The sequence below is a fragment of the Hydra vulgaris genome, chromosome 06 (genome assembly GCF_038396675.1).
Source record: "Hydra vulgaris chromosome 06, alternate assembly HydraT2T_AEP".
Classification (NCBI taxonomy): domain Eukaryota; kingdom Metazoa; phylum Cnidaria; class Hydrozoa; order Anthoathecata; family Hydridae; genus Hydra; species Hydra vulgaris.
In genome coordinates, this window is record NC_088925.1 from 53,593,383 (window position 1) to 53,620,000 (window position 26,618).

General features: G+C 27.8%; 2 protein-coding genes across 3 annotated transcripts in view; both read left to right on the plus strand.

Annotated features, from left to right (window-relative positions):
* Positions 1 to 1,884: 1,884 nt before the first annotated feature.
* LOC136081980 (uncharacterized) lies at positions 1,885 to 8,811 on the plus strand. 2 transcript variants are annotated; one of them, XR_010639316.1, is made up of 3 exons: positions 1,885 to 2,154; positions 8,263 to 8,331; positions 8,635 to 8,811. XR_010639316.1 is itself a non-coding variant. In XM_065800468.1 (2 exons), the coding sequence occupies exon 1, from the start codon at positions 6,021 to 6,023 to the stop codon at positions 7,071 to 7,073; it is 1,053 nt and encodes a 350-aa protein (XP_065656540.1). In that variant the 5' UTR covers positions 5,136 to 6,020; the 3' UTR covers positions 7,074 to 8,331; positions 8,635 to 8,811. The 2 variants fall into 2 exon arrangements, 1 of the variants encoding a protein (XP_065656540.1); XM_065800468.1 differs by lacking the exon at positions 1,885 to 2,154 and having other exon boundaries at positions 5,136 to 8,331.
* Positions 8,812 to 15,838: 7,027 nt separating this feature from the next.
* LOC100202561 (uncharacterized) overlaps positions 15,839 to 26,618 on the plus strand; it is a 63,944-nt gene continuing 53,164 nt past the window's right edge. The window contains exons 1-2 of the mRNA XM_065800469.1: positions 15,839 to 15,964; positions 16,042 to 16,170. Coding sequence (XP_065656541.1) covers positions 15,940 to 15,964; positions 16,042 to 16,170 — 154 coding nt within the window. The 5' untranslated portion in view covers positions 15,839 to 15,939. The remainder of the gene's footprint in view (positions 15,965 to 16,041; positions 16,171 to 26,618) is intronic.

Consider the following 26,618-nt stretch of genomic DNA (forward strand, 5'->3'; position numbering starts at 1 on the left):
CATAAGTACTGCTTTAATTGCTAATGGTAGGCTTAATTTAGTTTTTTATGTTGTTTCACCTGTTACTTTACTATTCTGCCACAAACACCAACTAGTTCTAGTTCATGGGCAAAATTTGTGTCTCTCTGACTCTTCACTTATGTCACTGTTGTGAAATAAAACAGCCCAAGTACCTTTTTTCATTGCATATAGGTTATTCACATTTTGACGGCTAGCCATACCAAAATAATTTTGAAGTGTATTTATGGCTTTATCTGTCAGTCGACCTTTTCCATCTATTTTTTTTCCATCTGAAAGAAACTGACCTTTAAGTGTCACTCTAAGGTTACGCGCACGATATCTAAGTCTCTTTTGGTAATGTCCAACACAATGAAGTCTGTTTTATTTCAAAACCTGGATATGGATTACTTGCAACAACATCATTATATGCTGAGCTGTCACCGTCTCCAATATATCCTTCATATCTCAAACCATGCTTTTCAATTGACCGTTGAAAAATTGAAACAGCACCAGAAGCTTCCATGGATCCTGATGATTTATTGTGGTTAGCTTCACAAACATGATTTATTTTCTAATTTTGATAACCTGGTGTTGACTTTTTTTTGTTCCAATAACTACAAGCTTTGCAGAACTTAGTTAACAAAATTGAATCAAGACATTTTCCATTCTCTCTTGATATTGCAGTGACAATACCATTCAAAGACTGATGGCCTCTCTTTTGCCAGGTACCATCAACAGAAACATCATTAACATTGCTTGATTTAGAAATAATATCTTTGGTTTTATTGGCTGCGCTTGACATACTTGCAGAAGCAACTTCATTATAAATAATGAAGTTGCTTCTGCATAACAAATTGTTATTCATTGCACTAGATTTTTTAGTAGAAAACTGAGACATGTGCCATCCTTTGCTAAATTGGTAACAAAGGCACTGAAAAGTTAAATAAAAACAAAAACCATTCTTGCTTTTTAAATCATTTTCTAAACAAACTTCATTTCCACATTCGGGGCATTTAAATTCACTAACCATTAGTTTTAAAATAATAAAGTTTATAATGATGTTGTAATTTTTTTGACTTCCAGATATTTCAGTGTTTACTATTTTTCTGGAGCTTGCTGATAAACTTGGATCAGAAATTAATGTATCAAGCTGAATAAACTTTGAAGATTTTAGGTGCTGATTACAAGAAAACTTTCTTTTTTTAGTTCGAGCAATAGAACGTCCCATATTTTATTTAGCTATTTATTTATAAGAACATTAACAAGTTAAAACAGCATGCAAGCACGATACATTTGATACATGTTTGCATTAGTAGTTCAAGTTATAGCTTTTAAAATAAACATGAAGCACAAAATAAACAAGCTGCAGTAGAAAAGAGTTATTGATGTTTAAAAGCTTGAGCAAGTTTACATTTTTTGTTTTAAAATGCGTTGCTGTGGCGTTGCTATGGACTTCTTAATTTACTATGGCCACAAAACACATAATTGTACACACTTCCTTATTTATTTATTAAAAAAAAAAATTAATAATATTGTTCTATGAAAAATTTTGAATTTAAAAAACCAGTTTTCAAAAAATTGATTTTTTCTAAAAAATTTCAAAATTAATGGGGATGTACCACCTTAATGAAGGCTTCCCTTAATGAATCCACATAAATACAACGATTAGATTTTTGGCCACAAAAATATAACCGCTGTATTTATGTCAAAAAAAATAATCATTACTTTGCAAAATTCTGGGGTGAGAGGTTTAAACCCTCCTTCTTTTCCGGATCACCGTGGCCCATATAAGTACTCCCAGTGAAAAGTAAAACCTCGTCCCACATGGGTTCCGCGTGGGTTCCGTGTGGGATTGATGGGATTTACGTTGGACGGATTTTCCCATGTGGTATCCGTATGGAAATTTGTCACCTTAAACCCATGTGGGTTATCCCACATGGGTTACATGTGGGAACCATATGGTATTTACACACATGGGAAATCCCACGTGGGTTTCATGTGGGATTTGCATGGGAATTAAATTGAAAGCTGGAAACTAAAAAAAAAACTTTTAAAAAAAAACTAAATAATAATTTTTAAATCGACATTGCATTGCGTTACGTTTATACTGTGTTAAAATATTTTATATTAATATAGAGAATGGCAAGCAAGTATGTAAGTATCACGAATAATGTTTATCTTTCTTTATAGAAATAAGATTAAGATTTGTGCAAATAGACGTATTATTAGGATAATATAATAGTTATTTGAATATAGATCTTGAGTATATTATCTGCAAACAATTAACTGATGAAAGTTCAAATGTTGTCAAAAACCAAGCATGCATGCATGGGACACTACAGTGTCCCACAAAAAAATGCAGGTTTGAAAGTCAAGAAATTCCCAATTTTCTTTGTTAAAAAAGAAAAAAATAGGGTGGTGGTGGTGGTGGGGGAGATAAGTTTCTGTAACTTTTTTATGCTCCAAAACTTTTAACTTTAGATATAATAAGGTCCTTATGACTTAAGGGACTTACAAACTACATTGAGGAACAAAAACAGGATATTAACAGAAACTTTTCAATTTTTAATCTGGAGTACCACAGTGTTATTGGGAATAAAGCCTCTGGGTCCAGTTTTCAAAGTAATATAATTTAAAGTAATGTTTAAATAAAATAGTATACTTTAAAATGCATATAGTTATACATATAACTCCTGATATAGTTATACATATAATTCCTGATATAGTTATACATATAACTCCTGATAGTTAACTATATGTATAACTAGTTATACATATAATTTGTTATAGAAACTTATTTTTTAAGGTTATACTTGAACAAATTAGTACCAATTAATTCAAATTTAAGATTTAGTTAAAGTTCAAGTTAAAGTTCTTATTTATTCATTGTTTTTGTTAATTTTATGTTAATTTGTTCAAATTTGTTAATTAGTACTATTTCTTACTACAATAAGAATGTTTATCATTGTTGAATGTGATTTTATTTGTTAATTTTATTTTCAACATATTTTGACAACACCCTTTACATTTTAAATAATGACAGCTTTACTTTTCTATTGATGTTAAATTTATTACGTTTCAATAACTCAGATTGTATCATAACTGAATTATTGTAAGCTTTGTAGGGGTTTGTTGTATATCAAATGGTGTTTTAAATAAAGTAAAAATAATATATATATATATATATATATATATATATATATATATATATATATATATATATATACACACAACATTAAAACAATAAAATTGATACAAAATTACACTTTAAAACGAATACCATTAACATTGTGATGATAATAGCATTAGGAAACTAGTATTTATGTATTAATATTATACTATAAATAAATAGTTTTTTAATTCATTTTATAAAATAGAGACTGACAACTGATAATTAATGGAAATAAATACAATTTATAAAAATCATGTAAACTTCATTTATTATTACTAAATACTATATTAATGTTGGTCTACAAAGTTAAAATCAATTTAGAGCATTGTTATTAGTTCTTTTGCGATTCGCACTTCCACTTCTGTCTCTCAAATTTATAAAATAGGTGGTCAAAGCTTGCTCAATAGGTAGGTTCTCAGCATAACAATGCTTTTTTCTTACACTTTCTAAAGAGAAATATGGCAAATTGATTACTTATTTTACCTAAATCATAGGATCATCTATGCATAATGATGTCAGATGATGACTGGGTTTATTGAACATCTTTACCCTTTATCAAACTCAGTCAATTTTTTGCCATCTCCCATTAATAATGATGTCAGTTTTTGTTATCATATTATGATGGTATATCTGAATTGTTAATATAATATAAAAAATGCATATACCACCAATTTTTTTCTGGTTCAATTATACATTTATTCTCAACAGTACTAAAAGTAAAAAAAAAAAACACAAATTGTTCTTTCAGATAAGCAAGCTAATTTCTGAATTTAAATTGTTTTTCCTATGATCCTCTACAGTTTTAAGCAACAAAAGCAAAAAGTTTTTAAACCACATTGTTGGTGTAAATACCTCTAAAACCTGCTCATAGCTAGCATAAATTGTTTTATTTTTTTTTAAGTAAAATAATTTACTTTTTTTTTTAATTCAATTTTTTAATTGACATTATTTTGGTCTCAACATTCCCTTTGTTAATTCCCATTGTTAATTATTGTTAAACTCACACTGCCCCTCTATCTACTGGCATCATTTATGGATGATCCCATAGCCTAAATACTATATATATATATATATATATATATATATATATATATATATATATATATATATATATATATATATATATATGTATATATATATATATATATATATATATATATATATATATATATATATATATATATATGTGTGTATATATATATATATATATATATATATATATATATATATATATATATATATATATATATATATATATATATATATATATATGTGTATATATATATATATATATGTATATATATATATATATATGTATATGTATGTATATGTATATATATATATATATGTATATATATATATATATATGTATATATATATATATATGTATATATATATATATATATATATATATACATATATATATGTATATGTATATATATGTATATATATGTATATATATATATATATATATATATATATATATATATATATATATATATATATATATATATATATATATAATTTTTACTTTATTTACAACACCATTTGATATACAACAAATTCTTACAAAGCTTACAATAATTCAGTAAAATTCAATCTGAGTTATTGAAACGTAATAAATTTAACATCAATAGAAAAGCTGTCATCATTTAAAATGTAAAGGGTGTTGTCAAAATATGTTGAAAGTAAAATTAAGTTACTAATAAAATAACGTTTAACAATGATAAATATTCTTACTGTAGTAAGAATTAGTACTAGTTAACAAATTTGAACAAATAAATATAAAATAGTGAAAAAACGATGAACAAATAAGAACTTGAACTAAATTTTGAATTTGAATTAATTGGTACTAATTTGTTCAAGCATAACCTTAAAAAATAAGTTTATATAATAAATTTTATGTATAACTAGTTATACATATAGTTAACTATCAGGAGTTATATGTATAACTGCATGCATTTTAAAGCATTTTATTTAATTAATATTTTACTTTAGATCATATTACTTTGAATACTGGACCCAGCGACTTTATTCCCAATTACACTGTACTCCAGATTAAAAATTGAAAAGTTTCTGTAAATATCCTGTTGTTCCTCAATTTACTTCGTAAGTCCCTTAATTTTTATGAATTTTATTATATATAAAGTTAAAAGTTTTGGAGCCTAAAAAAAATTACGGAAACCTCCCTATCTCCCCCTATTTTAATTTTTTTTTTTTAATAAAGAAAATTTGACTTTCAAACCAGCATTTCTTTGTGGGACACTGCAGTGTCCCATGCATGCATGCTTGGTTTTTGACAACATTTGAACTTGCATCAGTCAATTGCTTGCAGATAATATACTCAAGAACTATATTCAAATATCATATGAACATGTTAGAGAATGTTCATATGATATTTGAACATCACAAATTTAATAATATTGTTGTGATATGTTATATAAATAATACCATAATAGATTATGATATGAAAATAAGATAGGATATAAAGGCAATGATAAAAGAATAAATTTATTTATAGAAATTTAGATGTTTGTTTATTAGTTTCAGAATATTATGTTATGTGTGACCGCGGCCTTCTATAATAACAGGCCTTGACATCGCGCAACAAATTTGTTAAACTGAAGGCCAATTCCTAATACTGTGTTTACATTTTCATCTTTTAACATTAGACGAAAGTTTGTGTTCGCGCTTTTTTAATAAATCTTTAAAATTTGATTGGTTTATAAATTAGATAGCGCAACTTCAAGACGATAATGTTGTAAGTTTCAAGGCGTTAACATTGTAAGGTAATAATATTGTCAAACTAACGATTAGTTTTTTTAAATGCCTTAAAAATGCCTTTGAAATGCTGTGTATCTCTTTGCAAGTCGAACTATCTCAACTACAACAAAAATATCAATTTATACAACTACAACTACAATATCAATTACAACTACAACGAAGTTTATATGATTGTTTGTGTATTGACTACAAGTTGCCAAGTATAAAGACTTTAACACCATTGACTTCAAAAATAAGCTCAATGGAGGATCCAAGTTTTTTAAATAGTATTTTTATGAATTTAAATCCATTAAAAAGAATTTCCATACTACTAATTGATGAGGTCTATGTCAAAGCTTCATTACTTTACCAAAGAGGTGCTTTGTTTGGTCAAGCAGTAAACTACCCTGAAAAGTTAGCTAAAACAATTTTATCATTTATGATTAAATGTCTTTTTGGAGGTCCAGAATTTATATGTAGAGCTCAACCTGTTGCAAATCTTTCCTCTGAATTTCAGTTTGCTCAATGTCAACAAATTGTCTATACAATAAATAATATTGAAAATAGTAAGACACTGGTAATAATTACTGATGGTAACCGTGTAAATCAAAGATTTTTTGGAATGTTTAAAACAGTTGATAGTAAACCATGGTTAACAACATCAGGTATATATTTATTGTATGATTATGTGCATCTACTAAAATCTATACGAAACAATTGGTTGACAAAAAAGACTGGGGAACTTCAATTTTTGAACAATAAAGAACTGGCTTTGGCTAAGTGGAGTGATTTAGAAACTATATATAAAACTGAGTGCAATAGTCTTTTTAAACTCTCTAAACTTACAGCTAAATCAGTTTATCCAAAACCAATAGAGAGACAATCTGTAAAGTTTTGTTTGTCTGTTTTTTGCAAAGAAACAGTAGCTGCATTAAGAACGCATCCAGAGATTGAAAATAAAGCATTTGAAGGTACTGCTGTATTTATTGAAAAAATAATTTTTTTTCGAATGTTGTTAATGTCAAAGCACCTGGTGCTGGCATTCGGTTTAGAAATGAATTATGCGAAGAAATCCACTCAGTTGGTGATCAACAGTTACAACTGCTACGAGATATTGCTGAACTGTCAAATTTTATGAAACCTACAGGTAAGCATGTAAAACAGCTTACGCTAGATACTAGCAATGCAATAGCGCATTCATGTTATGGCTTTATTGATCTTGTAGAAACTTTGTTGAGTAATGGAGCAAAGTATGTCTTATTAGGTTGGTTTTCAACAGATCCACTTGAAAAAGCTTTTTCTAAGCTTTGACAGGGATTTGGAGGTACTTACTTTATAAACGCTAAATCTGTAATTGAAAAAATTAATATTCAACTTACTAAATTGATATTACAACTTGACATTCCTGTTGATGGTATCGATGGTCATACTTGTGACATATGTTTTAGAGATATTTCTACTGATGAAAAAGAACTTCTGGATAATATACATGATCTTGAAAGCTCAGTTAATAAATCTGTATTAGTGGCTTTAGTTTACATAGCTGGCTATGTGCAAAAAAGGGAAATAAAAATTTATGATGATTCTATCAATTATTATTATAATTATGGAAGTTATCTGTATAGCCTAAACAGAGGCGGACTTGAAATTCCTTCTGATGCTCTTTTCTAATGGTCAATATTTTGCTTTTTTTTTTCAAGGTGCTACTGACCCTTTATACAGAACATTTTGTGTTACTCAGTTTTAGTTCATTGCTGCTAAATATTAATTTAAAATCACAAAAAAACAATGCAGAGTATATTCTAATATTCTGCTAAAGAATTACTCACTAATTACCACTCCCAAAATACTAAAGCTATCATAATTATGTGAAAATTAGTTTTGTAATTAATTATGCTATATACTTGTTATGTTTTTTTTTTTGTTGGTTTTACTTTTGTTGGTGTTTTTTATTGTTGGTGATTTTTATTGTTACCATTTTTAGCAACAAAAATTAAAAATACAGTTATCTTTCTAATATATAGATATATACTTTGTTATGGTTTTGCTTGTTATTGATACTATTTAATATTACATAAATATTCTTAATGAAGTTTGAAATACGAAAAAAAATAATTATCTTTTAACAATTTTTTGGTTTTCTTTTTATGTTTCCGTCTTTACTAGAGATTATTATTAGAAAACATAGACTGCCATTACACCCTACCTAATATAAAAATATATCAATATAAGTAAAAGTGAAAGTTTAATCGGCCTTCAGTTTTTACGGCATTTTTGTTTTTGTTTTTTTGTTTAACTACTTATCCCAATTTACCACTTTTTTTCAGGAATCTCCTCATGGGTTCATACTCATTACGCATAATATGTGTTCAATTACCCATGATACGTTAGTCATTGTAAGTAATAAATTGTGAAATATTGTAGTCATTAATGACTTCAACCTGGCTAATAATTAAAATTGGTCGACTAATAAGGTTCCTTATTAAAATTGCTCTCTCTCTCTCTCTCTCTCTCTCTCTCTCTCTCTCTCTCTCTCTCTCTCTCTCTCTCTCTCTCTCAATCTCTCTCTCTCTCTATCTCTATCTATATCTCTCTATATCTCTATATATATATATATATATATATATATATATATATATATATATATATATATATATATATATGTATTTATATTTATTTGTATTTATATTTTTTTTTAGAAAATGTTTGAAGAAAGTTAGAAGATACTAAAAACCTTGGTATTATGCAAGCGGTTTAATTAATTCCATCGACAAAAAACGGTGTGTAAATCGCAAAAGAAAAAATAATATTTTTAATATTCATTTTGGATGTATTGATTAACAGCATTTATTTTAAAATAAATTCATTTTGCAACACGTTTTTTAATTTTCAAAAATTTCGTCATAATAGTTTAAGGTAAATCCAACATAGGTTATAGGTGGAAAACATCACTTGTAAAAGATCAAAAATGCTACACATTTTGAATACCAAATGGGATAAAGTAGCAAATACCAGATTAAGTTAAGCCTCTCTGAAAGCTTCGATGATTAATTTTAAATTACTATTTAAGTAATTTTTAAATTAAAAGAATTTTAAAAATTATCATAGAAGTATTCGGACTTTCATTTGTCTAGTATTGACTACTTTTATACCATTTGGATTAAAATATGTGGCATTTAAGATCTATAACATGTAGTATTTTCCACCTATATCCCATGTAGGATTTACCACATAAAACCCATGTGGGATTTACCATATGAAACCCACATGGGACAAAATAATAATCCCCATATGGGTTACATATGGTAAAAACCCACGCGTATCCCATATGGGATTTACCATATGGAATCCATGTGGGATTTACCATATGAAACCCACATGGGACAAAATAATAATCCCCACATGGGTTACATGTGGAAAAAATCCACGCGTATCCCATGTGCGCTTTTTCACTGGGCTTGTCTATATTTTGCTACAGTAGCTGATGTAGCTGTGAATAAACGCAAAACAATTATTTTTTAAACAACTTGTGTTTGAAGGTGCTTTAATTTATACATATTGCCAATATTTTTAAGAACAAAATATGTTAAAAATATAATAAAAGTATATATTTGACTTAAAATATATTAAATAATAAATTAAAAAAAAGGTATTTTCTATAATTTTAGATGATTTATTTACTACCTTCCTCCTTTACTGATATAATTACTCTAATTTTTTTTAACATTATCATTAAGAACTACACCCAAATACTTTATTGAATATTCTCGTTTAAGCAGAGTTTTATCAATTTGTATATCAAGAAATTTTTAAGGGAGGGTGTCTAATTTGTATAGTTATGTTAAAAAAGTATCTATTACTTTTTTTGAAAGTTAGTTGCCCTTAAACCGTTCGTTTAGATTCTCAAGTTCTTTTTAAGCTAGCGATTTTGTGGCTTAAGAAAAATCATCAACAAAAAGAATAAAGTTAAGATGTTGTATAAGAAGATGAATATTGTCAATATAAACAAGAAATGACTAAGAACCAAGAATTGACCTTTTAAGAACCTCTAAAGTAGTACTTTCAAGTTGTGTAACAGTGTTGTGATAGCATAACAACACTGTTGCTATCAAATAATTTTTTGTTTCTGATTATTAATGTAACAACAAAACCGTTTAAACTGTTCTTTAAGTACGGTTATAAACAAGAAACTCATGATCAATTGTGTCAAACGCTTTCTAAAGATCAAGGAATACCTCTATTGTGTTTTTAAAATTTCGTTGTTACAACGTCTTCTGTTTAATAGTGCTTTTGAAAACCATATTGGTTATAGTTTACTAAAGAATTGTAAAGCCTTTAGTGCATTACACGTTCTAATATTTTTGAAATACCTGGTAAAATATAAATTGGTCTGTAGTTAGAAGCGATAGAATTATCTCTGCTTTTAAATATAGGAACAACTATTGCTAGCTTTAGCTGGCCAGGGAATAACCCATGTTTTAAAGACATATTACATATATGGAGAAGGATATTCATTAAAGTTGTAAATACCTTTTAATACGTTTGCGCTACCCGGTGGGCACAGGACGTAATAAAAGACGTCTTTTAAACGTCTATTGAACGTTTTGGACGTCTTTTGAACGTTTAAAAGACGTCTTATTTAGGTCCTGTGCCCACTGGGTAATGTCACCAAGTCCTGGACTTATGTTTGATGGTATGGTTTTAAGAGTATTTTAAAGCTCATCCAAAATTTATTCATTAAAATTTCTTTTTTTTCTAGATATTGTTTAAAATATTTTTTTAGGAGTTACTTTATCAACTAATTTTTTCCCAATTTTTATAAAATAGTTATTAAATTTCTTTGCAATACTTATTGCTTTGGAGACTATAGTAACATTTCTAAGTAATGCGGGAACGCTTTAGCTGCATCCTTTTTTCCTCCCTGATTCCTCTTTTATCATGCCCCGTGCTTTATTTGGTGTTATCGCAATTATTTTCTAATAAATTGCAATAATAGTTTTCTTTCGACTATTTTTTAAATTTTTCAAATAGATTTTTCTATTGTTTATTAATTTTTTTGTTCTTTTGTCATTTTTTTCTCAAAACGTGTCATAAAGTTTTTGTCTTTATTTAAAAAATTTTAAAAGCCCATTTGTTATCCAATGACTTCGTAAGTTTTTGAGCTTAGTTTTTCAGGTTTTGGAAACCTTTGACTCATATTCTGGTGCAATAACAGTTCAGCTCAATACTGATATTGTTAGTATTTGCGCTACAAATGTAGTCTCATCTGCTTTCTCATTATGAAGTGTCTTTCGTGAACTACAGCAGTGATTACGCTGATTGCTTATCTTAAAAATTAAAATATTTTTTATTGTCATTCACTTATCTTCAAAATTAAGAAATGATTGGCGTAACAACGTTCTAGTCAGGTGCTTAGTTTCTACTGATTCACCCTTAGATACTTCTGATCACGGTTTGATCTTTCTAAAACTATTATCTCATTCTTTTTCATCATCTGAATCCCTCTATCATTGTACTTCTTACAACTGCTTTAAAGCTGACTTGGACTTGTTCCGTGATTTTATTTGTAATAGCCCTTGCATAAAAATCTTTCGTCTTATTGTTGACAAATGGGCTTTATGTGTAACTTCTTGGATTCAGACTGGCATAAAAACTTTTATTCCCTCTTGACAATTCCAAGTCAAACCTCACTTTTCTCCGTGGTTTTCCTCTCATTGTGCAGCTGCAATTTCCAATCATAATAATTACTTTCATATATATCGCCAAAACTATTCTCCAGAAAAGGTCTGTTAACTATTGCTAGAACAATTGTTAAAAGGTTTAATCTTACGCCAAAGCCCGCTAATCTCAGGTCACAAAATCTCGTATTTCATTTCAAAAAACAGGCTCCAGAGACTTCAGAAGAATCTTTAACAGTGTTTATAATAAGGACAAATCTAATATTCTTCCTCTCTTGCATGGTTCCCCTTGAATGGTTCACTCTTGCATGGTTTTCTCACCTAAGATTTTTGTTCTCATCTCACCTTTTAAGGTAAGAATAAAAATTTTTTTTTTTATCAATCTCACCTCTTGATTTCACCAATTACATCCTACCTGATACAGTCAACAAACAAGTTGACATTTATTTGACATTTGTATCACTACAGCTTCTGTGTCTAAAGTGAGTTCCTGCTTTGACTCCTTTACAGCTTGTGGTCCGGATAACATACCTATTATAGTTTTGCAGAAATGTTCTCTTGACCTGTTGTCTATTCTTTCAAGACTATTTAATAAATGCTTATAAGAGCCTTGTTTTTCAGTCTGCTGGAAAGCGTCATCTGTTATCCCTATTTTCAAAAAAATTTGGAGAGCCATCTGACCTGTCTAACTACCATTCTATTATTGTTCTTCCTATCATATGTAGGATTTTTGAGTTTTTAATTAACAAACACATAATATCTCATCTAAAATTTAAGAAATTACTTTCTGATCATCAACATGGATTTTGATCTTCTCGTTCTATTTCTGATTTGTTAACGTTGTTAAAGATTTAATAACTGATAATTTTTATTGTGCATCATATAGATGTGGAGAGGTTAAGGAGGTTCTCTCTCAACATTTCTAAAGCCTTTGATAAGGTTTTGCATGCTGGTTTTTTCCATAAGCTCTTTTTTTACGGTGAATTAGGTAATATCTTTAAGATTTTTGAATCCTTCCTTACAAATTGCAGTATAAAAGTTGTTCTCGATGGGCAGCACTCTTCTTTATTTCCTGTAATTTCGAGGGTTCCTCAGTGGTTCGATCCTTGGCCGTATACTTTTTTTAAATTTCATAAACGATCTCCCAGAAATTCTCACATCTAAAGAGGCATTGTTTGCTGACGACACTAAAATTTATTCTTGTCTTGATAAGAAGCCAACACTCTCTGATTGCTTGGAGGGGGCATTTAATTTGAAAAGGATCCCACTTTTGCTACAACATGAGGCTCTCAGACTTTAGTTCAGATAAAGATCAATTTTTTTAGTTCAGATAAAGATCAATTTTTTCAGCTAATCGTTATCGCAATAATCTAGATCTTCTTATATCTATGAATGATAATGTACTCAATGAGTCATCTATCCTTCGTCTTCTAGGTATAACTCTTACTTATGATCTTTCTTGGAAATCATATATCAAATCCATTACAAAATTAGTATATGCTAAGGTTTCTAATGCTTATTACAAAATAGATGCTAAGTTTCTTCGGATTTCATTCTTTAATTCCACAAATCCCAAAACCTATCTTGTACGAAATACTGTTGCCATATCTGAACGGATCTTTCAATGATGCCTTTTCTTTTTTAGAAAAGATGCAAAATTTGTACTGTGACTGCTCCTAAATGCTCCAAAAATTCTTATTTTTTTCTTTTTTTTTCTCAAACATCAGTTCTTTGGAAATCGCTCCCTTCATCTTGTTTTTCTGATTCATATAATTTGCAATCTTTTAAGTCGTCTGTTAATCGTTATCTTGCTTTCCTTAGCTTTTCTCTTCCAGCAACTTCCAACTCTTGTAGTGGTTGCTTGCAGCTTTGTTGGAAGTAAAGATGTTAAAAAGTTTTAGTTTTATTAACGCATCAAATGAAATATATGACATATTTTGCCCGCCTCAGAAAATTTATAAGTTACAAGAATTCAAGTAACTTGAGTTACTGGGGTCAAGCGCTTTCTAATTTTAGCTGCAGAGGCTCCAGAATACTACAAAAATATTAAAGAATTAATATATTTAATGAACACATTCAATGTTAGGTTTAAAATTTCATGCAATTTAAAGTTTGCAAATTCTTGCGTGGATATTTAAGCAAATATCCCTGCAGTTTGTGTGACGTTGACTCAAAAATCTTACTTACAACGGTGTATTGATAGCATTTGGTCTAAAAACAAACCCAAAAAATTCAACGTGATAGAAGCTTCTCTGATTATAGCTGAAGCCTCTGAACTTGCTCTGGATTTGATTCCACTAATACAATTTTATCTTCTTTAAGTGGTTTTTAATCAACTTTTATGAAGCTTCCATGTTGTTTACCAAAAACAATAGACTGGCCTTCAAAATAAACGTTTAAATGCATCAACTTTACCATGGCCAACTTGCAATAAATGTTGTGTCCTATTAAAGAATGCTCGCTTGAAAGAATGGCGGAAAAACTGTAAACAAAATGTAAACACACAAATAACAAATTAATGATCATTTCAAATTATAAATAAGTTTATTGATATATTTGTTGTGCAACTTTATTTTGAAATTTGCATGATGTTTAATATTGCGCAATAACGCTAAATAAGATATTTTGATATTGCTTTTAATTGGATTGTATAAAATAATCAGAAAGATTTAGTGGTTTGTCAAATACTATTATATAACATATTAAAAAAAAACATAAATTTATTTTCTATGTTTGTTTACGAAATTAAGTAAATACTAATGCAATTAAGAAATCGAATTAACTTTTTTTTACGCTAAAACTACAGCCCTCTTTTTAGGCGGGTCAAAATTTCCATAATTTGTTGACATTAAAAAAATTAAACAACAAGACCAAAAAAAAAATTTTTCAAATAAAGAGCCAAAATCTGAGTCGATGTACCGGCCTTCTTGAACGTTCTACCTAATTAAGTTGATCAATGTAAGTACACTCCTGGCATGCTTTACCTATTTAAGTCACTCGATGTATTTTTAGTGTTCATACATGTACACTGTACCAAGATCGGTAAAACGTACACACGTCGGTAACTTAAATAGGTGAAACGTGCAAGTAGTGTACTTTATACACTCCTTGCATGTTTTACTTATTTAAGTTATGTCAGTCAATATATATATATATATATATATATATATATATATATATATATATATATATATATATATATATATATATATATATATATATATATATATATATATATATATATATATATATATATATATATATTACTATATGTATGTATTTTTATTATATTTTTTATTATGTATCAGTAATTATTTGAACGTGTTATAGCTAGCTATTTTTAAGATTTTTTTTCAGTGGTTCTCGGTGACAAGATCATCCGATCTTCTTCGAGTCCCCGCGTTCTTGATATTTTAAATATATTACTAGTTATCGTATTTTATTACGACATTATTACTTTTTCTTTGATAAATGTATTAATGCAGTGATATAATTGTAAACAAAAACAGAAAAAAAAAACAGAAAAAAAATTATATATTACTAAAATTATACAATAATAAATATTAACTATTTTAATGTATTAACATGTTAATCCAGCGCTGGACAAAACTGAGTATTTTTTGTTTATTGATTATAAGTAGTACACTTATTAAACTATAATATTTATTAAACCTCCTTGGACAAAAATTTATTAAACCCCCTTGGATAAAAGTTTTATTCAAGGGAGTTAAATAAATATTATAGTTTAATAAATGTATTACTTATAATCAGTGCCGGTTTTAGCACTACCAGCGCCCTGGGCGAGATTTCTACGGCGCCCCTAGCTCAATTTAACCCCATTCAAAAAAAAGGCAAAGGGTAAAATAACTAATTAGTTTCGCCCCTTTATATTCGGCGCCCTTGGCCATCGCCCAACCAGGCCCTACCCTAACGCTGCCATTGCTTATAATCAATAAACAAAAAATCCTCAGTTTTGTCCAGCGCTGGATTATCATGTAAATACATTAAATTAGTTAATATTTATTATTGTATAACTTTAGTAATATATATTTTTTTCTGTTTTTTTTTTGTTGTTGTCTTTTTCGTTGTTGTTTACAATTATATCACTGCATAAATACATTTATCCAAGAAAAAGTAATATTTTATCATAAAACGATGTTGAATTACCCGCCAAACTTAACGATGGGTAGAATTGTTCAAAAAATCAGTTCGGTGGAATAATGACTTCTAATTGATTTCCATTCTGCCATTTTTATTTTGGCTTTGTTTCCTAATGGATGCCTAAAAAATGTGCTCAGCGTAAACGCATGTGTATTTTTTAGAACGATGAGTTGCATGTTTTGTGATAAAGGTCAGAATTAAAGATATTTTTTTTTATGGCTTAAGTATGGTGATTTAAAAAAATTGTTTTTTTTTTTTAAACTGCAGGACTTGATTTGGATACAGCAATACGTCTCTTGGAAAATATAGATTTTTACCCAATTATTAATCAGCCTCCTGTAAAACCTAAAGGTGGAGAAGTGTTTATTTATCTGCCAGATACTGTCGAGGAACAAGGTAGATAAGATCTTATTTGTATTATTAATGTTATTGTATCAATTTTAATATACAATTTGTTTACACAAATATATTTTAGTGTTTACGTATTTTTTTGACAGATTTTATTAGAGAATTTTCTGTTTATTAAGAATCACATAAAAGTATAGGTCTGGAAATCAAAGAATGCTAACGAAATATTAAATTATTATTTTCACTATTATTCACTGTAATAATTGCTAATACTAGTGTACTAATTATTTAGTTATATTTATTGCATATATTTATTTGTTTTTGTTGGTTTTGTGTTGTGAAAAAACAAAGGTGTTGATTATTTTGAAACTTTTTAACAATGTAGGTATTAATGTTATCCTATATCTTGAAGTGAGTTGCATAATTTCTTCTTGACATTGTAGTCTATTCATAATTTCTTTTATTAAGGTTATTCTTTTTGTAGATTTTAGTTTATTTAAGTTTACAAACAAGTAGGGTATCTAAAGCAGGGTGAAGATAGGGTTGTAATTGCCCTATTTTTTCTGTAGGAGAATACAATAAAATTTTAATTAGTTTAACACAGTGTCCTATATTTAAACTGGAACAATCACCTTAGATAAAGACAATAGTAGGGCATTTTTGAGTTTAAATATGATGGCTGGATTTTTACCAAAAACTTTGAAAAAAGTTATAATCTTATTTATTATTAAACATATCATAAACCATTCACACAACTGAAGAATTTGATAAAAATACATTATCTAATAATTTCATAGAAAATTTCACACTAGACTTGCTTTTGCATAAGCTACCGTAAAATGGGGTGACTTTCGCCCAACTTTTAAACCTGTAGGGCTTAAAAAATTTGTTTAACTCAAAGAAGTTAAGTTTAATAAATGAATCAAACCACATTTTGCATGGTACTAGTAAATTTTTATCTATTTAAGGTGTAGAGGTATAGTTGAAAGAACAGATGTACTCAAGTACATCAGTTTCAGGCAGAAAATTAAGTTTGAAATTGACTGGTCAAAAATCACAATTTAAGGTAAAACAAGAAATGGGTAAAATGGTATTTTATTTTTACATCTGTTGTAAAGAAATATAAAATTATAATAGTTCTCAGAAACTTAAAACTTGCAACTGTGAAATATGTGAAATCGCAAGAAAGCAGGGAAGGATAAACAAGATAAAATCTGGTATTAAGAGTTCTAAAACTGCAGTTATTAGTCTGCGTTATAGTTCTTGCCTGAGTAAAGTTAAAAGAGGATTGCATCATAAATGCAATCCAACTATGCTCAGGTAGAAAATGTATTTATAACTTTGAATATTTGGCTGTGAAAGGTTGTATAACATGTTCTTTAGAAAACACGTTTTATGTTAATTTATTTTTTTAGAAAAAACATATCAGCTTCATCAGGATATCAAAGTATTAGAAAAACCTTATTATTTTGCATCACTGATAGAAAAATGAGAGAAAGAAATGTAAAGAGTTTCCCCTTCCTAATAAATCTTAAAATGATGATTTTAATTTAAAAAAACCTGTAACCTTTTCAACAATGTAAAGTTGTCCTAAATGTTTTTCCATTGGTCTCCATAGTTTTGTAACTTATTTAGATGTCTTGAAATGGCTTCTCACATTAAAGAAAAGTTATGGTAATAAAAGTGATGACACCATTTCGTTGAAGACAGGAAGTAGTATACTAAAATTATCTATTGGATCTGGGAATACTACAAAAACAAACAATTTTACTCACAAAAATCTAAAAAATCTCTGTGTTCAGAATTCTCTTTCCTAAAGTAATCATCAAATGATAAAACTTGCTAATATGATAAGGTAAAATCACAATACTAATACAAATTTAATTCTGTACAATTAAATGATGCAATTTTTGTAGCAAAATTTATTATTTAAAAAAATTAATAATTACAGAGTTGTTGAAAAAAGACAAAACGCTGTAAAACCTGGACTGAATGACTGTCTCTGATTTGGATAGTTATCTTCTCCCACTATTTACCGAAGATAATATTTTATTTGAATTTCAAAGCAAAGATTAAACTTAGGGATATAAGTATATTACCTTTGCGTACTGTAATGATGTAACTCTTTTTGTTAAACTACTCCTGGATCATAAATGTGTAGATTCTAAAAATCAATTGTTTGAAATTAGTGTTGACAAAGGAAGTGGTTTTATTAAATTTTGCCTAAATATAGTTGATCTCAATGAAGTTTTTGGAAATTATGGAAAAGTTGATGTAGATTATCTTAAAACAAAACCTGCAACAGCTTGCAGATCTTTATATAAAAATGGCCTAAAAAAAATTTAAAATTTCGTCAGTAAATGCTTCATTTCTTCTTCTCGTAGCTCCGGAGATCCTAGAAAGATATTTCAACATTAAAACATTTAAAAAACTAAATCTTGAAAAAGTTGAGCAACTTTGGGGTATGCAACTTTAAACTTAATCAAATTCTGACAGGGATATCTCCGAGTAGCAGTTTAATTCATCCCAGTTATGTATGTAAGTGGGATAGAAGAGAAACCTGGACAAATGCTCCATACAGAACTGTCAAGAAAACTGCACAACATTTTAAGAATTGTATAAATCCTGTGTCTGTACATAGAAAACTCTCTGAACTTCTTGTATACAGATTTGTTTTACCAGAGCTTCATATTATGGTGGGAACAGTCAACCATGTAATTGATAACATGGAGCAGATTTGGTCAGAAATGAATATGAATGAGATTTATAAACAGTTGCAAATTATTAAGACAGGTCAGCATGGTGGAAAATTTAATGGAAATTCTTATCAAAAAATTCTAAAAAAGTGGGTAGTGTTAAATGATAAGCTGCAAATCAAACTAAAATCTTTTGGAGAATACTTAAGGTTGTTAAATTTAGTTGTTGAGTCTTGCTTTGGATCTGGACTTGGAATTGGAGCATGGTATTTTTTAACACCAAAATTTTATGTCCTGTTCAATTATGTATCTGAATTCTGTAATAGTTTTTAAGCTTCAATTAGGCCATGCATCTACACATTTTTCACATAGCCTTAATTGTTTCATATTACCTTTCTACTCCTGTACATTTTTTATCCCAATCTTTTAATGCTTTTTAATTTTGGATACCTGTTGCTTTTTATCATTCGACTAGGCATTTAGTTCTACCCGCCCCATCCCTTTTGGTGTTGTATGTTATTGGTGAACAATTATTAATAGTAGTTGTTATCAATTGATAACAACTATTATTTTGTTAGTTTTGCTTTCTTTGTTTTTTAAAATTAGTTTTTTCTGCGACATTTAATATAAAAAAACATGCAAAATATTGTAATCAAGTTGCCTAAAACAAAATACTTATGCAAGCCTTCCTGGGAAGCGCATGTGGTCGCACACCTTGTTTGTCCACATTTAAAGTAATTTTTTAGACTAACTGACCACGGCAGTTCGCAACTTACAAAGCATTTCAATAATTCGCGGCAAAAAGTTTAACTTATTTACTAAGAAAAAAAAAAAACAATTCCTAAATAAGGAAACAAAATTGCAATGAAATATCAAGTTTAATTAAATAAACTAGAAAATTTATTAATTTATATATAAATTTTATATTGCCAAATTTCCAATGTTAATACAAGTTAATTAAATTAGAGATAATGAACATAACGATTTCTCTGTTTAAAAAAAATGTATTTAAAAGCTTAAACAAAAGTTTTAAATAGGCTCCTAAAAATTTTCTTAAAACACTTCAGTAAAGTAACAATGCACTAGCCCACAAAATTTTGCAGCATCGTTTCATTTTTTTATATGAAAAACTTGTTAAAAATAAATACAATTTTTAAAAAATAAATAGCAATTAGTTTTCTCGCTTTCCTGTCCATTGATAAAAACAGTAAAGTTTAGCAAAGACATTTGAAAAACAAATTTAAAAACTGTCCGTGTTTCTAGGGCAATTTACAAAGTATTTCCTTTATATACTGACTGAAAAATGTTGCGAAAAAATTGTAAATCAAAAAATATTTTTATTTTCGTTATATTTTTATGCGGTAGTGGTGTAGTGGTAGAGCGCTTGCTTCATAAGCGAGAGGTTCCGAGTTCGATTCCCACCACGTCCCTGGTAGTACCGCGCTCAACTTGTTTCTCCGTACAGCGGCCTGGTTCGTCAAGGTTCGTGTTTTGGAGTTATAAAGTTGAGAGAGGGTGATAACCACAAGTAGCCTCCTCATTTGTAGTGGCCTTCTCGGCTTTGGGGAGGTGAATTATGAAAAAAAAAAAAAATCTGCTTTTTTCCTCGACTTGTATCAATTTTGGTAGTGGAAAATAACAAACACTCTAAAAGTAAGGAAACAAAAACAGTAAATATTTAAGTGTATTATTTTTTTAACAACAATTTTCTTTTTTTTATTAATAATTTTTTTTTAGCTTTATATATATAGATTTTCTATTTCGTATAGTCTTTGTTTCCTTTCTTCGAGTATTGCTATTTTATTCTCTCTAGTTTCTTATAGCTTTATTTTGCCATGAATTCTTAAAATGCTTACTATATAAAAATGTGGCCAAGTTGTCTAAAAAAATTACTTTAAGCATGGATGTACAAGGCGTGCGACCGCACACGCTTCCTGGGAAGGCTTGCTTATAGGTGGACATACTAGACAAAAACTGCTTGCGTTTCCTGGGAAGGCTTAGAATACTGTTGTTATGTTTGGGCTGGTTCTTTTAATTATGCTCATTCTCTTTTAGACATAATCCAAAAACACATAGTTAATATAATTGGCCCTGCTCTAGCTTCCAAGCTTGTGCTAATGTACCAAATGTCATCTAACATTGCATCTAACATTGGTCAAGCGATGTACATCTCTAACACGTCTCTTGTTCAATTCCAAAAACACAATTTTTTCAACCCAAATCACTTGTTCTGCCTAAACTCAATCTAATCTGACTCATAATTGAGCAAAGTAGCATCCTTTTACTGTTACTGTTCCATCATGCTTGAAAAACTTTTATAAATCTAGTACTTAAACGCAATACTTTGAAGTCATGTCTCCATACTTTTCATACTCATGCAGTTCACAGATTTTGAAATCTTCTCTCAACCATTTTCTTGCTGTTTAACTTTCTTATTTGATTTTTGTTAACTACCAACTTACATAATATTGATTGCAGCCATTTTGGAAGTACATTTTTTATTGAAAATATATATTAATTTGTATAATTTTGTCTCAAAAATAAAAAGTATGCTTGAATTAAGTAGGCTCGAATTAAGTAAGGCTCGAATTAAATGACCATGAATTACAATATCCAGAAATATTTCTGGTCATTAAATTCTTAGTTTATTAAAAACTGTGAGCACTGTGTTAATCAAATGAACAATTTATTATATTGCAAAAATTAATGAAAAAGCAAAACAATAAATGCACTACTGCAAAATTAATCAGTTAAAAAACAGTCAAAACTATTTTTAATTATTATATTTTTTAACATCATTTAAGAATTATAAATAAATAAAGAAGTTATTTGATTTCCAAAACTGCCATGACAAAACCCTGATAGTCCGAATCTTCTTTCAAAATATTGGTGAAAATCTCATGGAAGGTACAAATCACACATTTTAATCACAGTTCTCGAAAAATAGGTGCATGAGAGTACAGTTGTACAGAAAATTATTCTATTTGTCATTTTTAATAAAAATACATTGAAGTTTCACATTTTGCTTTAACATCTTCTGTATTCCATTATAGTGAAAAAATTTCTAACTTGTTAGTGGTTTACAAGTGGCAATACAGTTACTGTAAATGCATGTTCTATTCTATTTTATTTTAATTTAAAAATGTTTACATGAAAATAATTTTTGTGGTTTCAGAAAATGAATAATGTTCCCATTAACTGTTCTAAAAACATTCATTCCATTAATTTTGCCTTTTTTTTAAGCCACCTTGAAATTCTTGTAGTTTAATGTTTTCTTTTATTTTGTAATTTAATTTAATTATATATGGCAATAACATTACACTTTTCCAAAAATACTAAGAGCTAAAAATTTTAATTTAAAAATAAAAATGTTAAAAATGTTTGTTAACTACTTTTTTTATATTTATGACATTACTCTATAAAGAAGACAAAACATTGGACATCTTTGTAAAATTAAAACCATATAAAAATAAATAAGTCGGCTTACATTTATTGTTTTTATTTTTGTGCATGTAATGCAGCAATAGTTTGTTCAACTATTTTGAAATTAGCTAATATAGATTCAAGCAGGTAAAGGGGGAGCTTTTTTACTTTTTTGCAATTTGTATAAGTTGTTTTGCTTTATTATTAATGCCATCTAAATTTGAGTTAATTAGTTTAATAAATTTATTTAAATTTTGCTTATTATTACAAAACAAAAACATCCATTTAAAGGCCAGATTTAAAGACAAAAAAGACTTTAAAAAAGCTAAGAACAAACATGAAAATTATAAGAGTAAAAAACAACTTTTTTTAGAAAACTAGCTTTACAACAATAATAAAGGAATAGTTTAAAGAGAAAAAAAAATTATTAGTCATTTAAAAAAATGGCAAAATTTAAATGACAAAAGTATTTTTAGTTTTTGCAAAAATAAAATTTGATACCAATTCACTTCCAATTTGTTCTAAAAGCATTGGAATAGACACTTTTGCATCATATTTGAAATATGAAAATGGAATGAAAATGAAATCATAAATGAAATATGAAAAATTTAAATTATGAAAATTTTGCATCATATTTGAAATATGAAAATTTGAAATATGAAATAAACCTCATAATTTCTACTATTCTTTTTACTTCTAAGCAATCTATTTTAGCACAAAAAAATTGAGTAAAAACTATGCGTTGTATTTAAGATAACTATATATTGGAAGTGGGTGTGGTTGTATGCCTTGTTCGTCCACATTTAAAGTAATTTTTTTTGACACACTGATCACGGTAGTTTGCATCTTTTAAAATAAAGCATTTCAATAATTTGCGGCAAAAAGCTAAAGTTATCAACTGAAAAAAAAAACATTTTTAAGAAATGGAAACTCTTCTTCTTCTTGCCATTAACTAAATTTAGCGCAATGTCCTTTATGGATGACCCCCAAGCTTTTGGAACATTGTCAATAATAGTTCATCAGGAAATAAACTATCAAGCTTAAATGCATAATTTGGATAATCCAACAAAAGTGCAGACTATTTTAATGGGAGTAGTGAAAACAACCAAATATTTTATATTTAAATATAAGTATTAATGACTTTTAATTTTTATACATGAAAAGCTTGTTTAAAAAATATTTTTTTTTTTACAAATAAATAGCAATTAGTTTTCTGTGCATTGATAAAAATAGTAAAGTTTTGGAAAAGCATTTGAAAAACAAATTTAAAAAATTGTTGATGTTTCTAGTGCAAAAAATAAAGTATTTCCTTAATATACTGTCTGAAAAAAGTCGTGAAAAAATTGTATATCAAAAAGTGCTTTTGTTTTTATTATATTCTCATCTGCTTTTTTCCTTGACTTGTATCAATTTTGGTAGTGGAAAATAACAAACGCCCTGAAAATAAGAAAACAAAAACAGTAAAAATTTAGGTATATTGTTTTTTTGGCAACATTTTTATAATATTCAATTTTTTTAAGCTTATTATATTTAGATTTTCTATTTCATAGCCTTCGAATGCCTGTATTGTCTAATATTCAAGTCTTATTGCACTCTTTGAGTTTATTATGTTAAAGTCTTATGTAATATTTAAGTCTTATTGCACACTTTCACGTCATTAGCGTATTTTAAAGTACTGCCTTGTAATTCAATTTAATTATAAACTGTGTTAAAAATCATTTTAACTAATATAACAAGCACTGATGGTATCAAAATTGGGTATTTGGAAAAGATAATATTTCTTTATAATTTATTTTTTAAAACAATCTTATACATAATACAATCTTTTGTTTATCACTATTTATTTTATTTTTTATGTATTTTAATGTAATATTTTTGATAAAGACTATAAACAATTTATAGATCAATTTTATCAATTAGATATTAAACAAAAATTATGTTTATGAATAATTTACATGAAAAAAACATTATATTTAATTAATAAGAAACAAAAATTTTAAATACATTTGTCAAAAGAATTTTTTTAAACAAAAACACTTCTCCCTTTTAAAAGTAAAAAATAAAGTTATTTATTTGCTTTTACATATTTTAATCTATGATAAAGTGATTTATGTTTTACATAAAGAATTAGTTATCAAGAAAAAAATTTGTTCTTTAATAAATATTGCAAAACTAATTTATATTCCTTTATAACTAAAATTTTAATTTTTAAAATCATATTTGCAGTTAATAGTTTTTTTTTTTTTTTTTAATGAACTTATTATAATTGGTATATTTCAAAAAAGACTTGCATTACAAATCTTATAGAAACAATTGACTTTTTGACTAATAGCAAATCAAAAAAAAACCAGTCGACCTAATTTTTCGTGACTTTGCTAAGACATTGGATAAAGTTCTTGTAAGACTGCTGCAAAAGCTTGAAATGTATGGTATAAATGAAAATCTTCTAACTTGGATAAAAACCTTCTTAACACACTGCAAGCAGTGTGTTATACTTAAAGATTCAATATTTGGCTGGATTGATGTAATTAGCAGGGTTCCCCAAGGTTCTGTTTTAAGACCAACACTCTTTGTTATATTTGTTAATGACCTGTCATATTATGTCAAATCAGCTATTTGCAAAAGGTACGCAGATGACACAAAGCTCATGAAAGTTAACGAAAATGATGAAAACCAAGCAAGTTTACAATCCGATCTAGACAGGATGTTTAATGAATGCAAATCTGGCTAATGGAGTTTAATGTAAAAAATTGTAAAGTCATGATTCAAATTCCAAAAAAGATCTCAGAATTCTAATCTCGGAGAATCTTAAATATGCTCAACAGTGCAATATAGCTGCAAACAAAACAAATAATATGCTCGGAACACACATTCGTATCAAGATACATTGACATTTAGACAAAAATTTTATATTGCATATATTAGACCGCATCTAGAGTTTGCCATACAAGCTTGGAACCCTTACCTTGATAGTGGCTTAAAAAAATTAAAAAGGTACAACACAATGCCACGAAAGTTCCTCAGGCTTTAAAAAATAAAGACTACAAAACTCGATGTAAAATCATAAAATTAACTACTCTTGAAGACAGACAGAAAAGAGGCAATCTTATTCAGCAATAATAGCTTATCAACAATTTAAACCTAATTGATTGGCATGTAAAGTCTTGCAGCACAGCACCCGGAGCTCAACATTGAATCAGATTTTTTTACAAGGTTGTCAGGAATGGTGAAGTCAGACAAGTTTTTTAACAACCCTGTAGTCAATGACTGGAATGCTTTGTCATCGAGGCAACATCAGTTGTTAAATTTAAACAACTATTAGACAATTTTCAGACATCGTAGTTACTACAGCTCATCATTTACCTTAAATGCCACACAAAAGTGGCTGACATACAAGTTAGGTATAGATGCGTATACTCAGCTGATAATAAGTTTAACAAGGCTGTGGCTTTATGCAACTTAATTAACTAACTAAAAAATATTTTCTAAATAAACATCACATAAAAAGATAACAATAAAAGATAATTTAAATAATCCAAAATAACTTTTTTTATTTAACAACAAACTGCTGAATGCGTACGCAAATCGCCATTGAGTATGTAAAATGCGAGCTACATAATGCTTCTTAACAAAGCCAGTTATATATATATATACACACAGGGCGCGACAAATCGTCAAACGTGCAAAAAAAAAGACAGAAAAAGGAACGTCATGTTTCCTTACTTTTACTTAAGTCATAACTTCAGCAATTTTTTTTCCACATAATTATGCGATTGATAGTTTTTTATTTATTATAAAAAAAACATAATTATTATAAAAAAACAACAAGTTACTAAAATTTAAAACACATTTTCAACAACTTTAGAAGAAACCATTTTAATACTTTCTTTTATAGCGTTACTTTTAATAATAAAGTACGCAGTTCAAAAAAATAATGTTTTAGCATGGTTTTTATATGCATTAATAAAAGCATGAGACATTTCAGTTAAAATGAAGGCATTTGCAATTATATTAAAAGCAACCATGCTAAACATAGCTTTCTTCAAAAGTGTGTTTTTTTTATTTTCTTATTATTGTTAAATTAAAGTAATGTTGGCTTGCCCCTTTTTAAGTTTTGAGAAAATTTTTAAGATTTGCAAAAATATATATAATTTAATAGAATATATTGAACTATTATGTTTTATTTATCTATCATTTTTTACTGTGCGTTTAACAACACCAATAATATGATATTTTATTAAATACTAAATATTATTATAAATGTAATAGTATATTTAATATTAACTTAATATAATAACTTAATAAATACTTAATATTATATTATTATTTTTAAATGTCTTAAAAAAGGAATGTCAAAACAACTTTTATTTTATTTTT

What these genes read in the sequence shown, in the direction of transcription:
- LOC136081980 (XM_065800468.1), top strand. Translation starts at nt 6,021, where the DNA reads ATGCTGTGTATCTCTTTGCAAGTCGAACTATCTCAACTACAACAAAAA.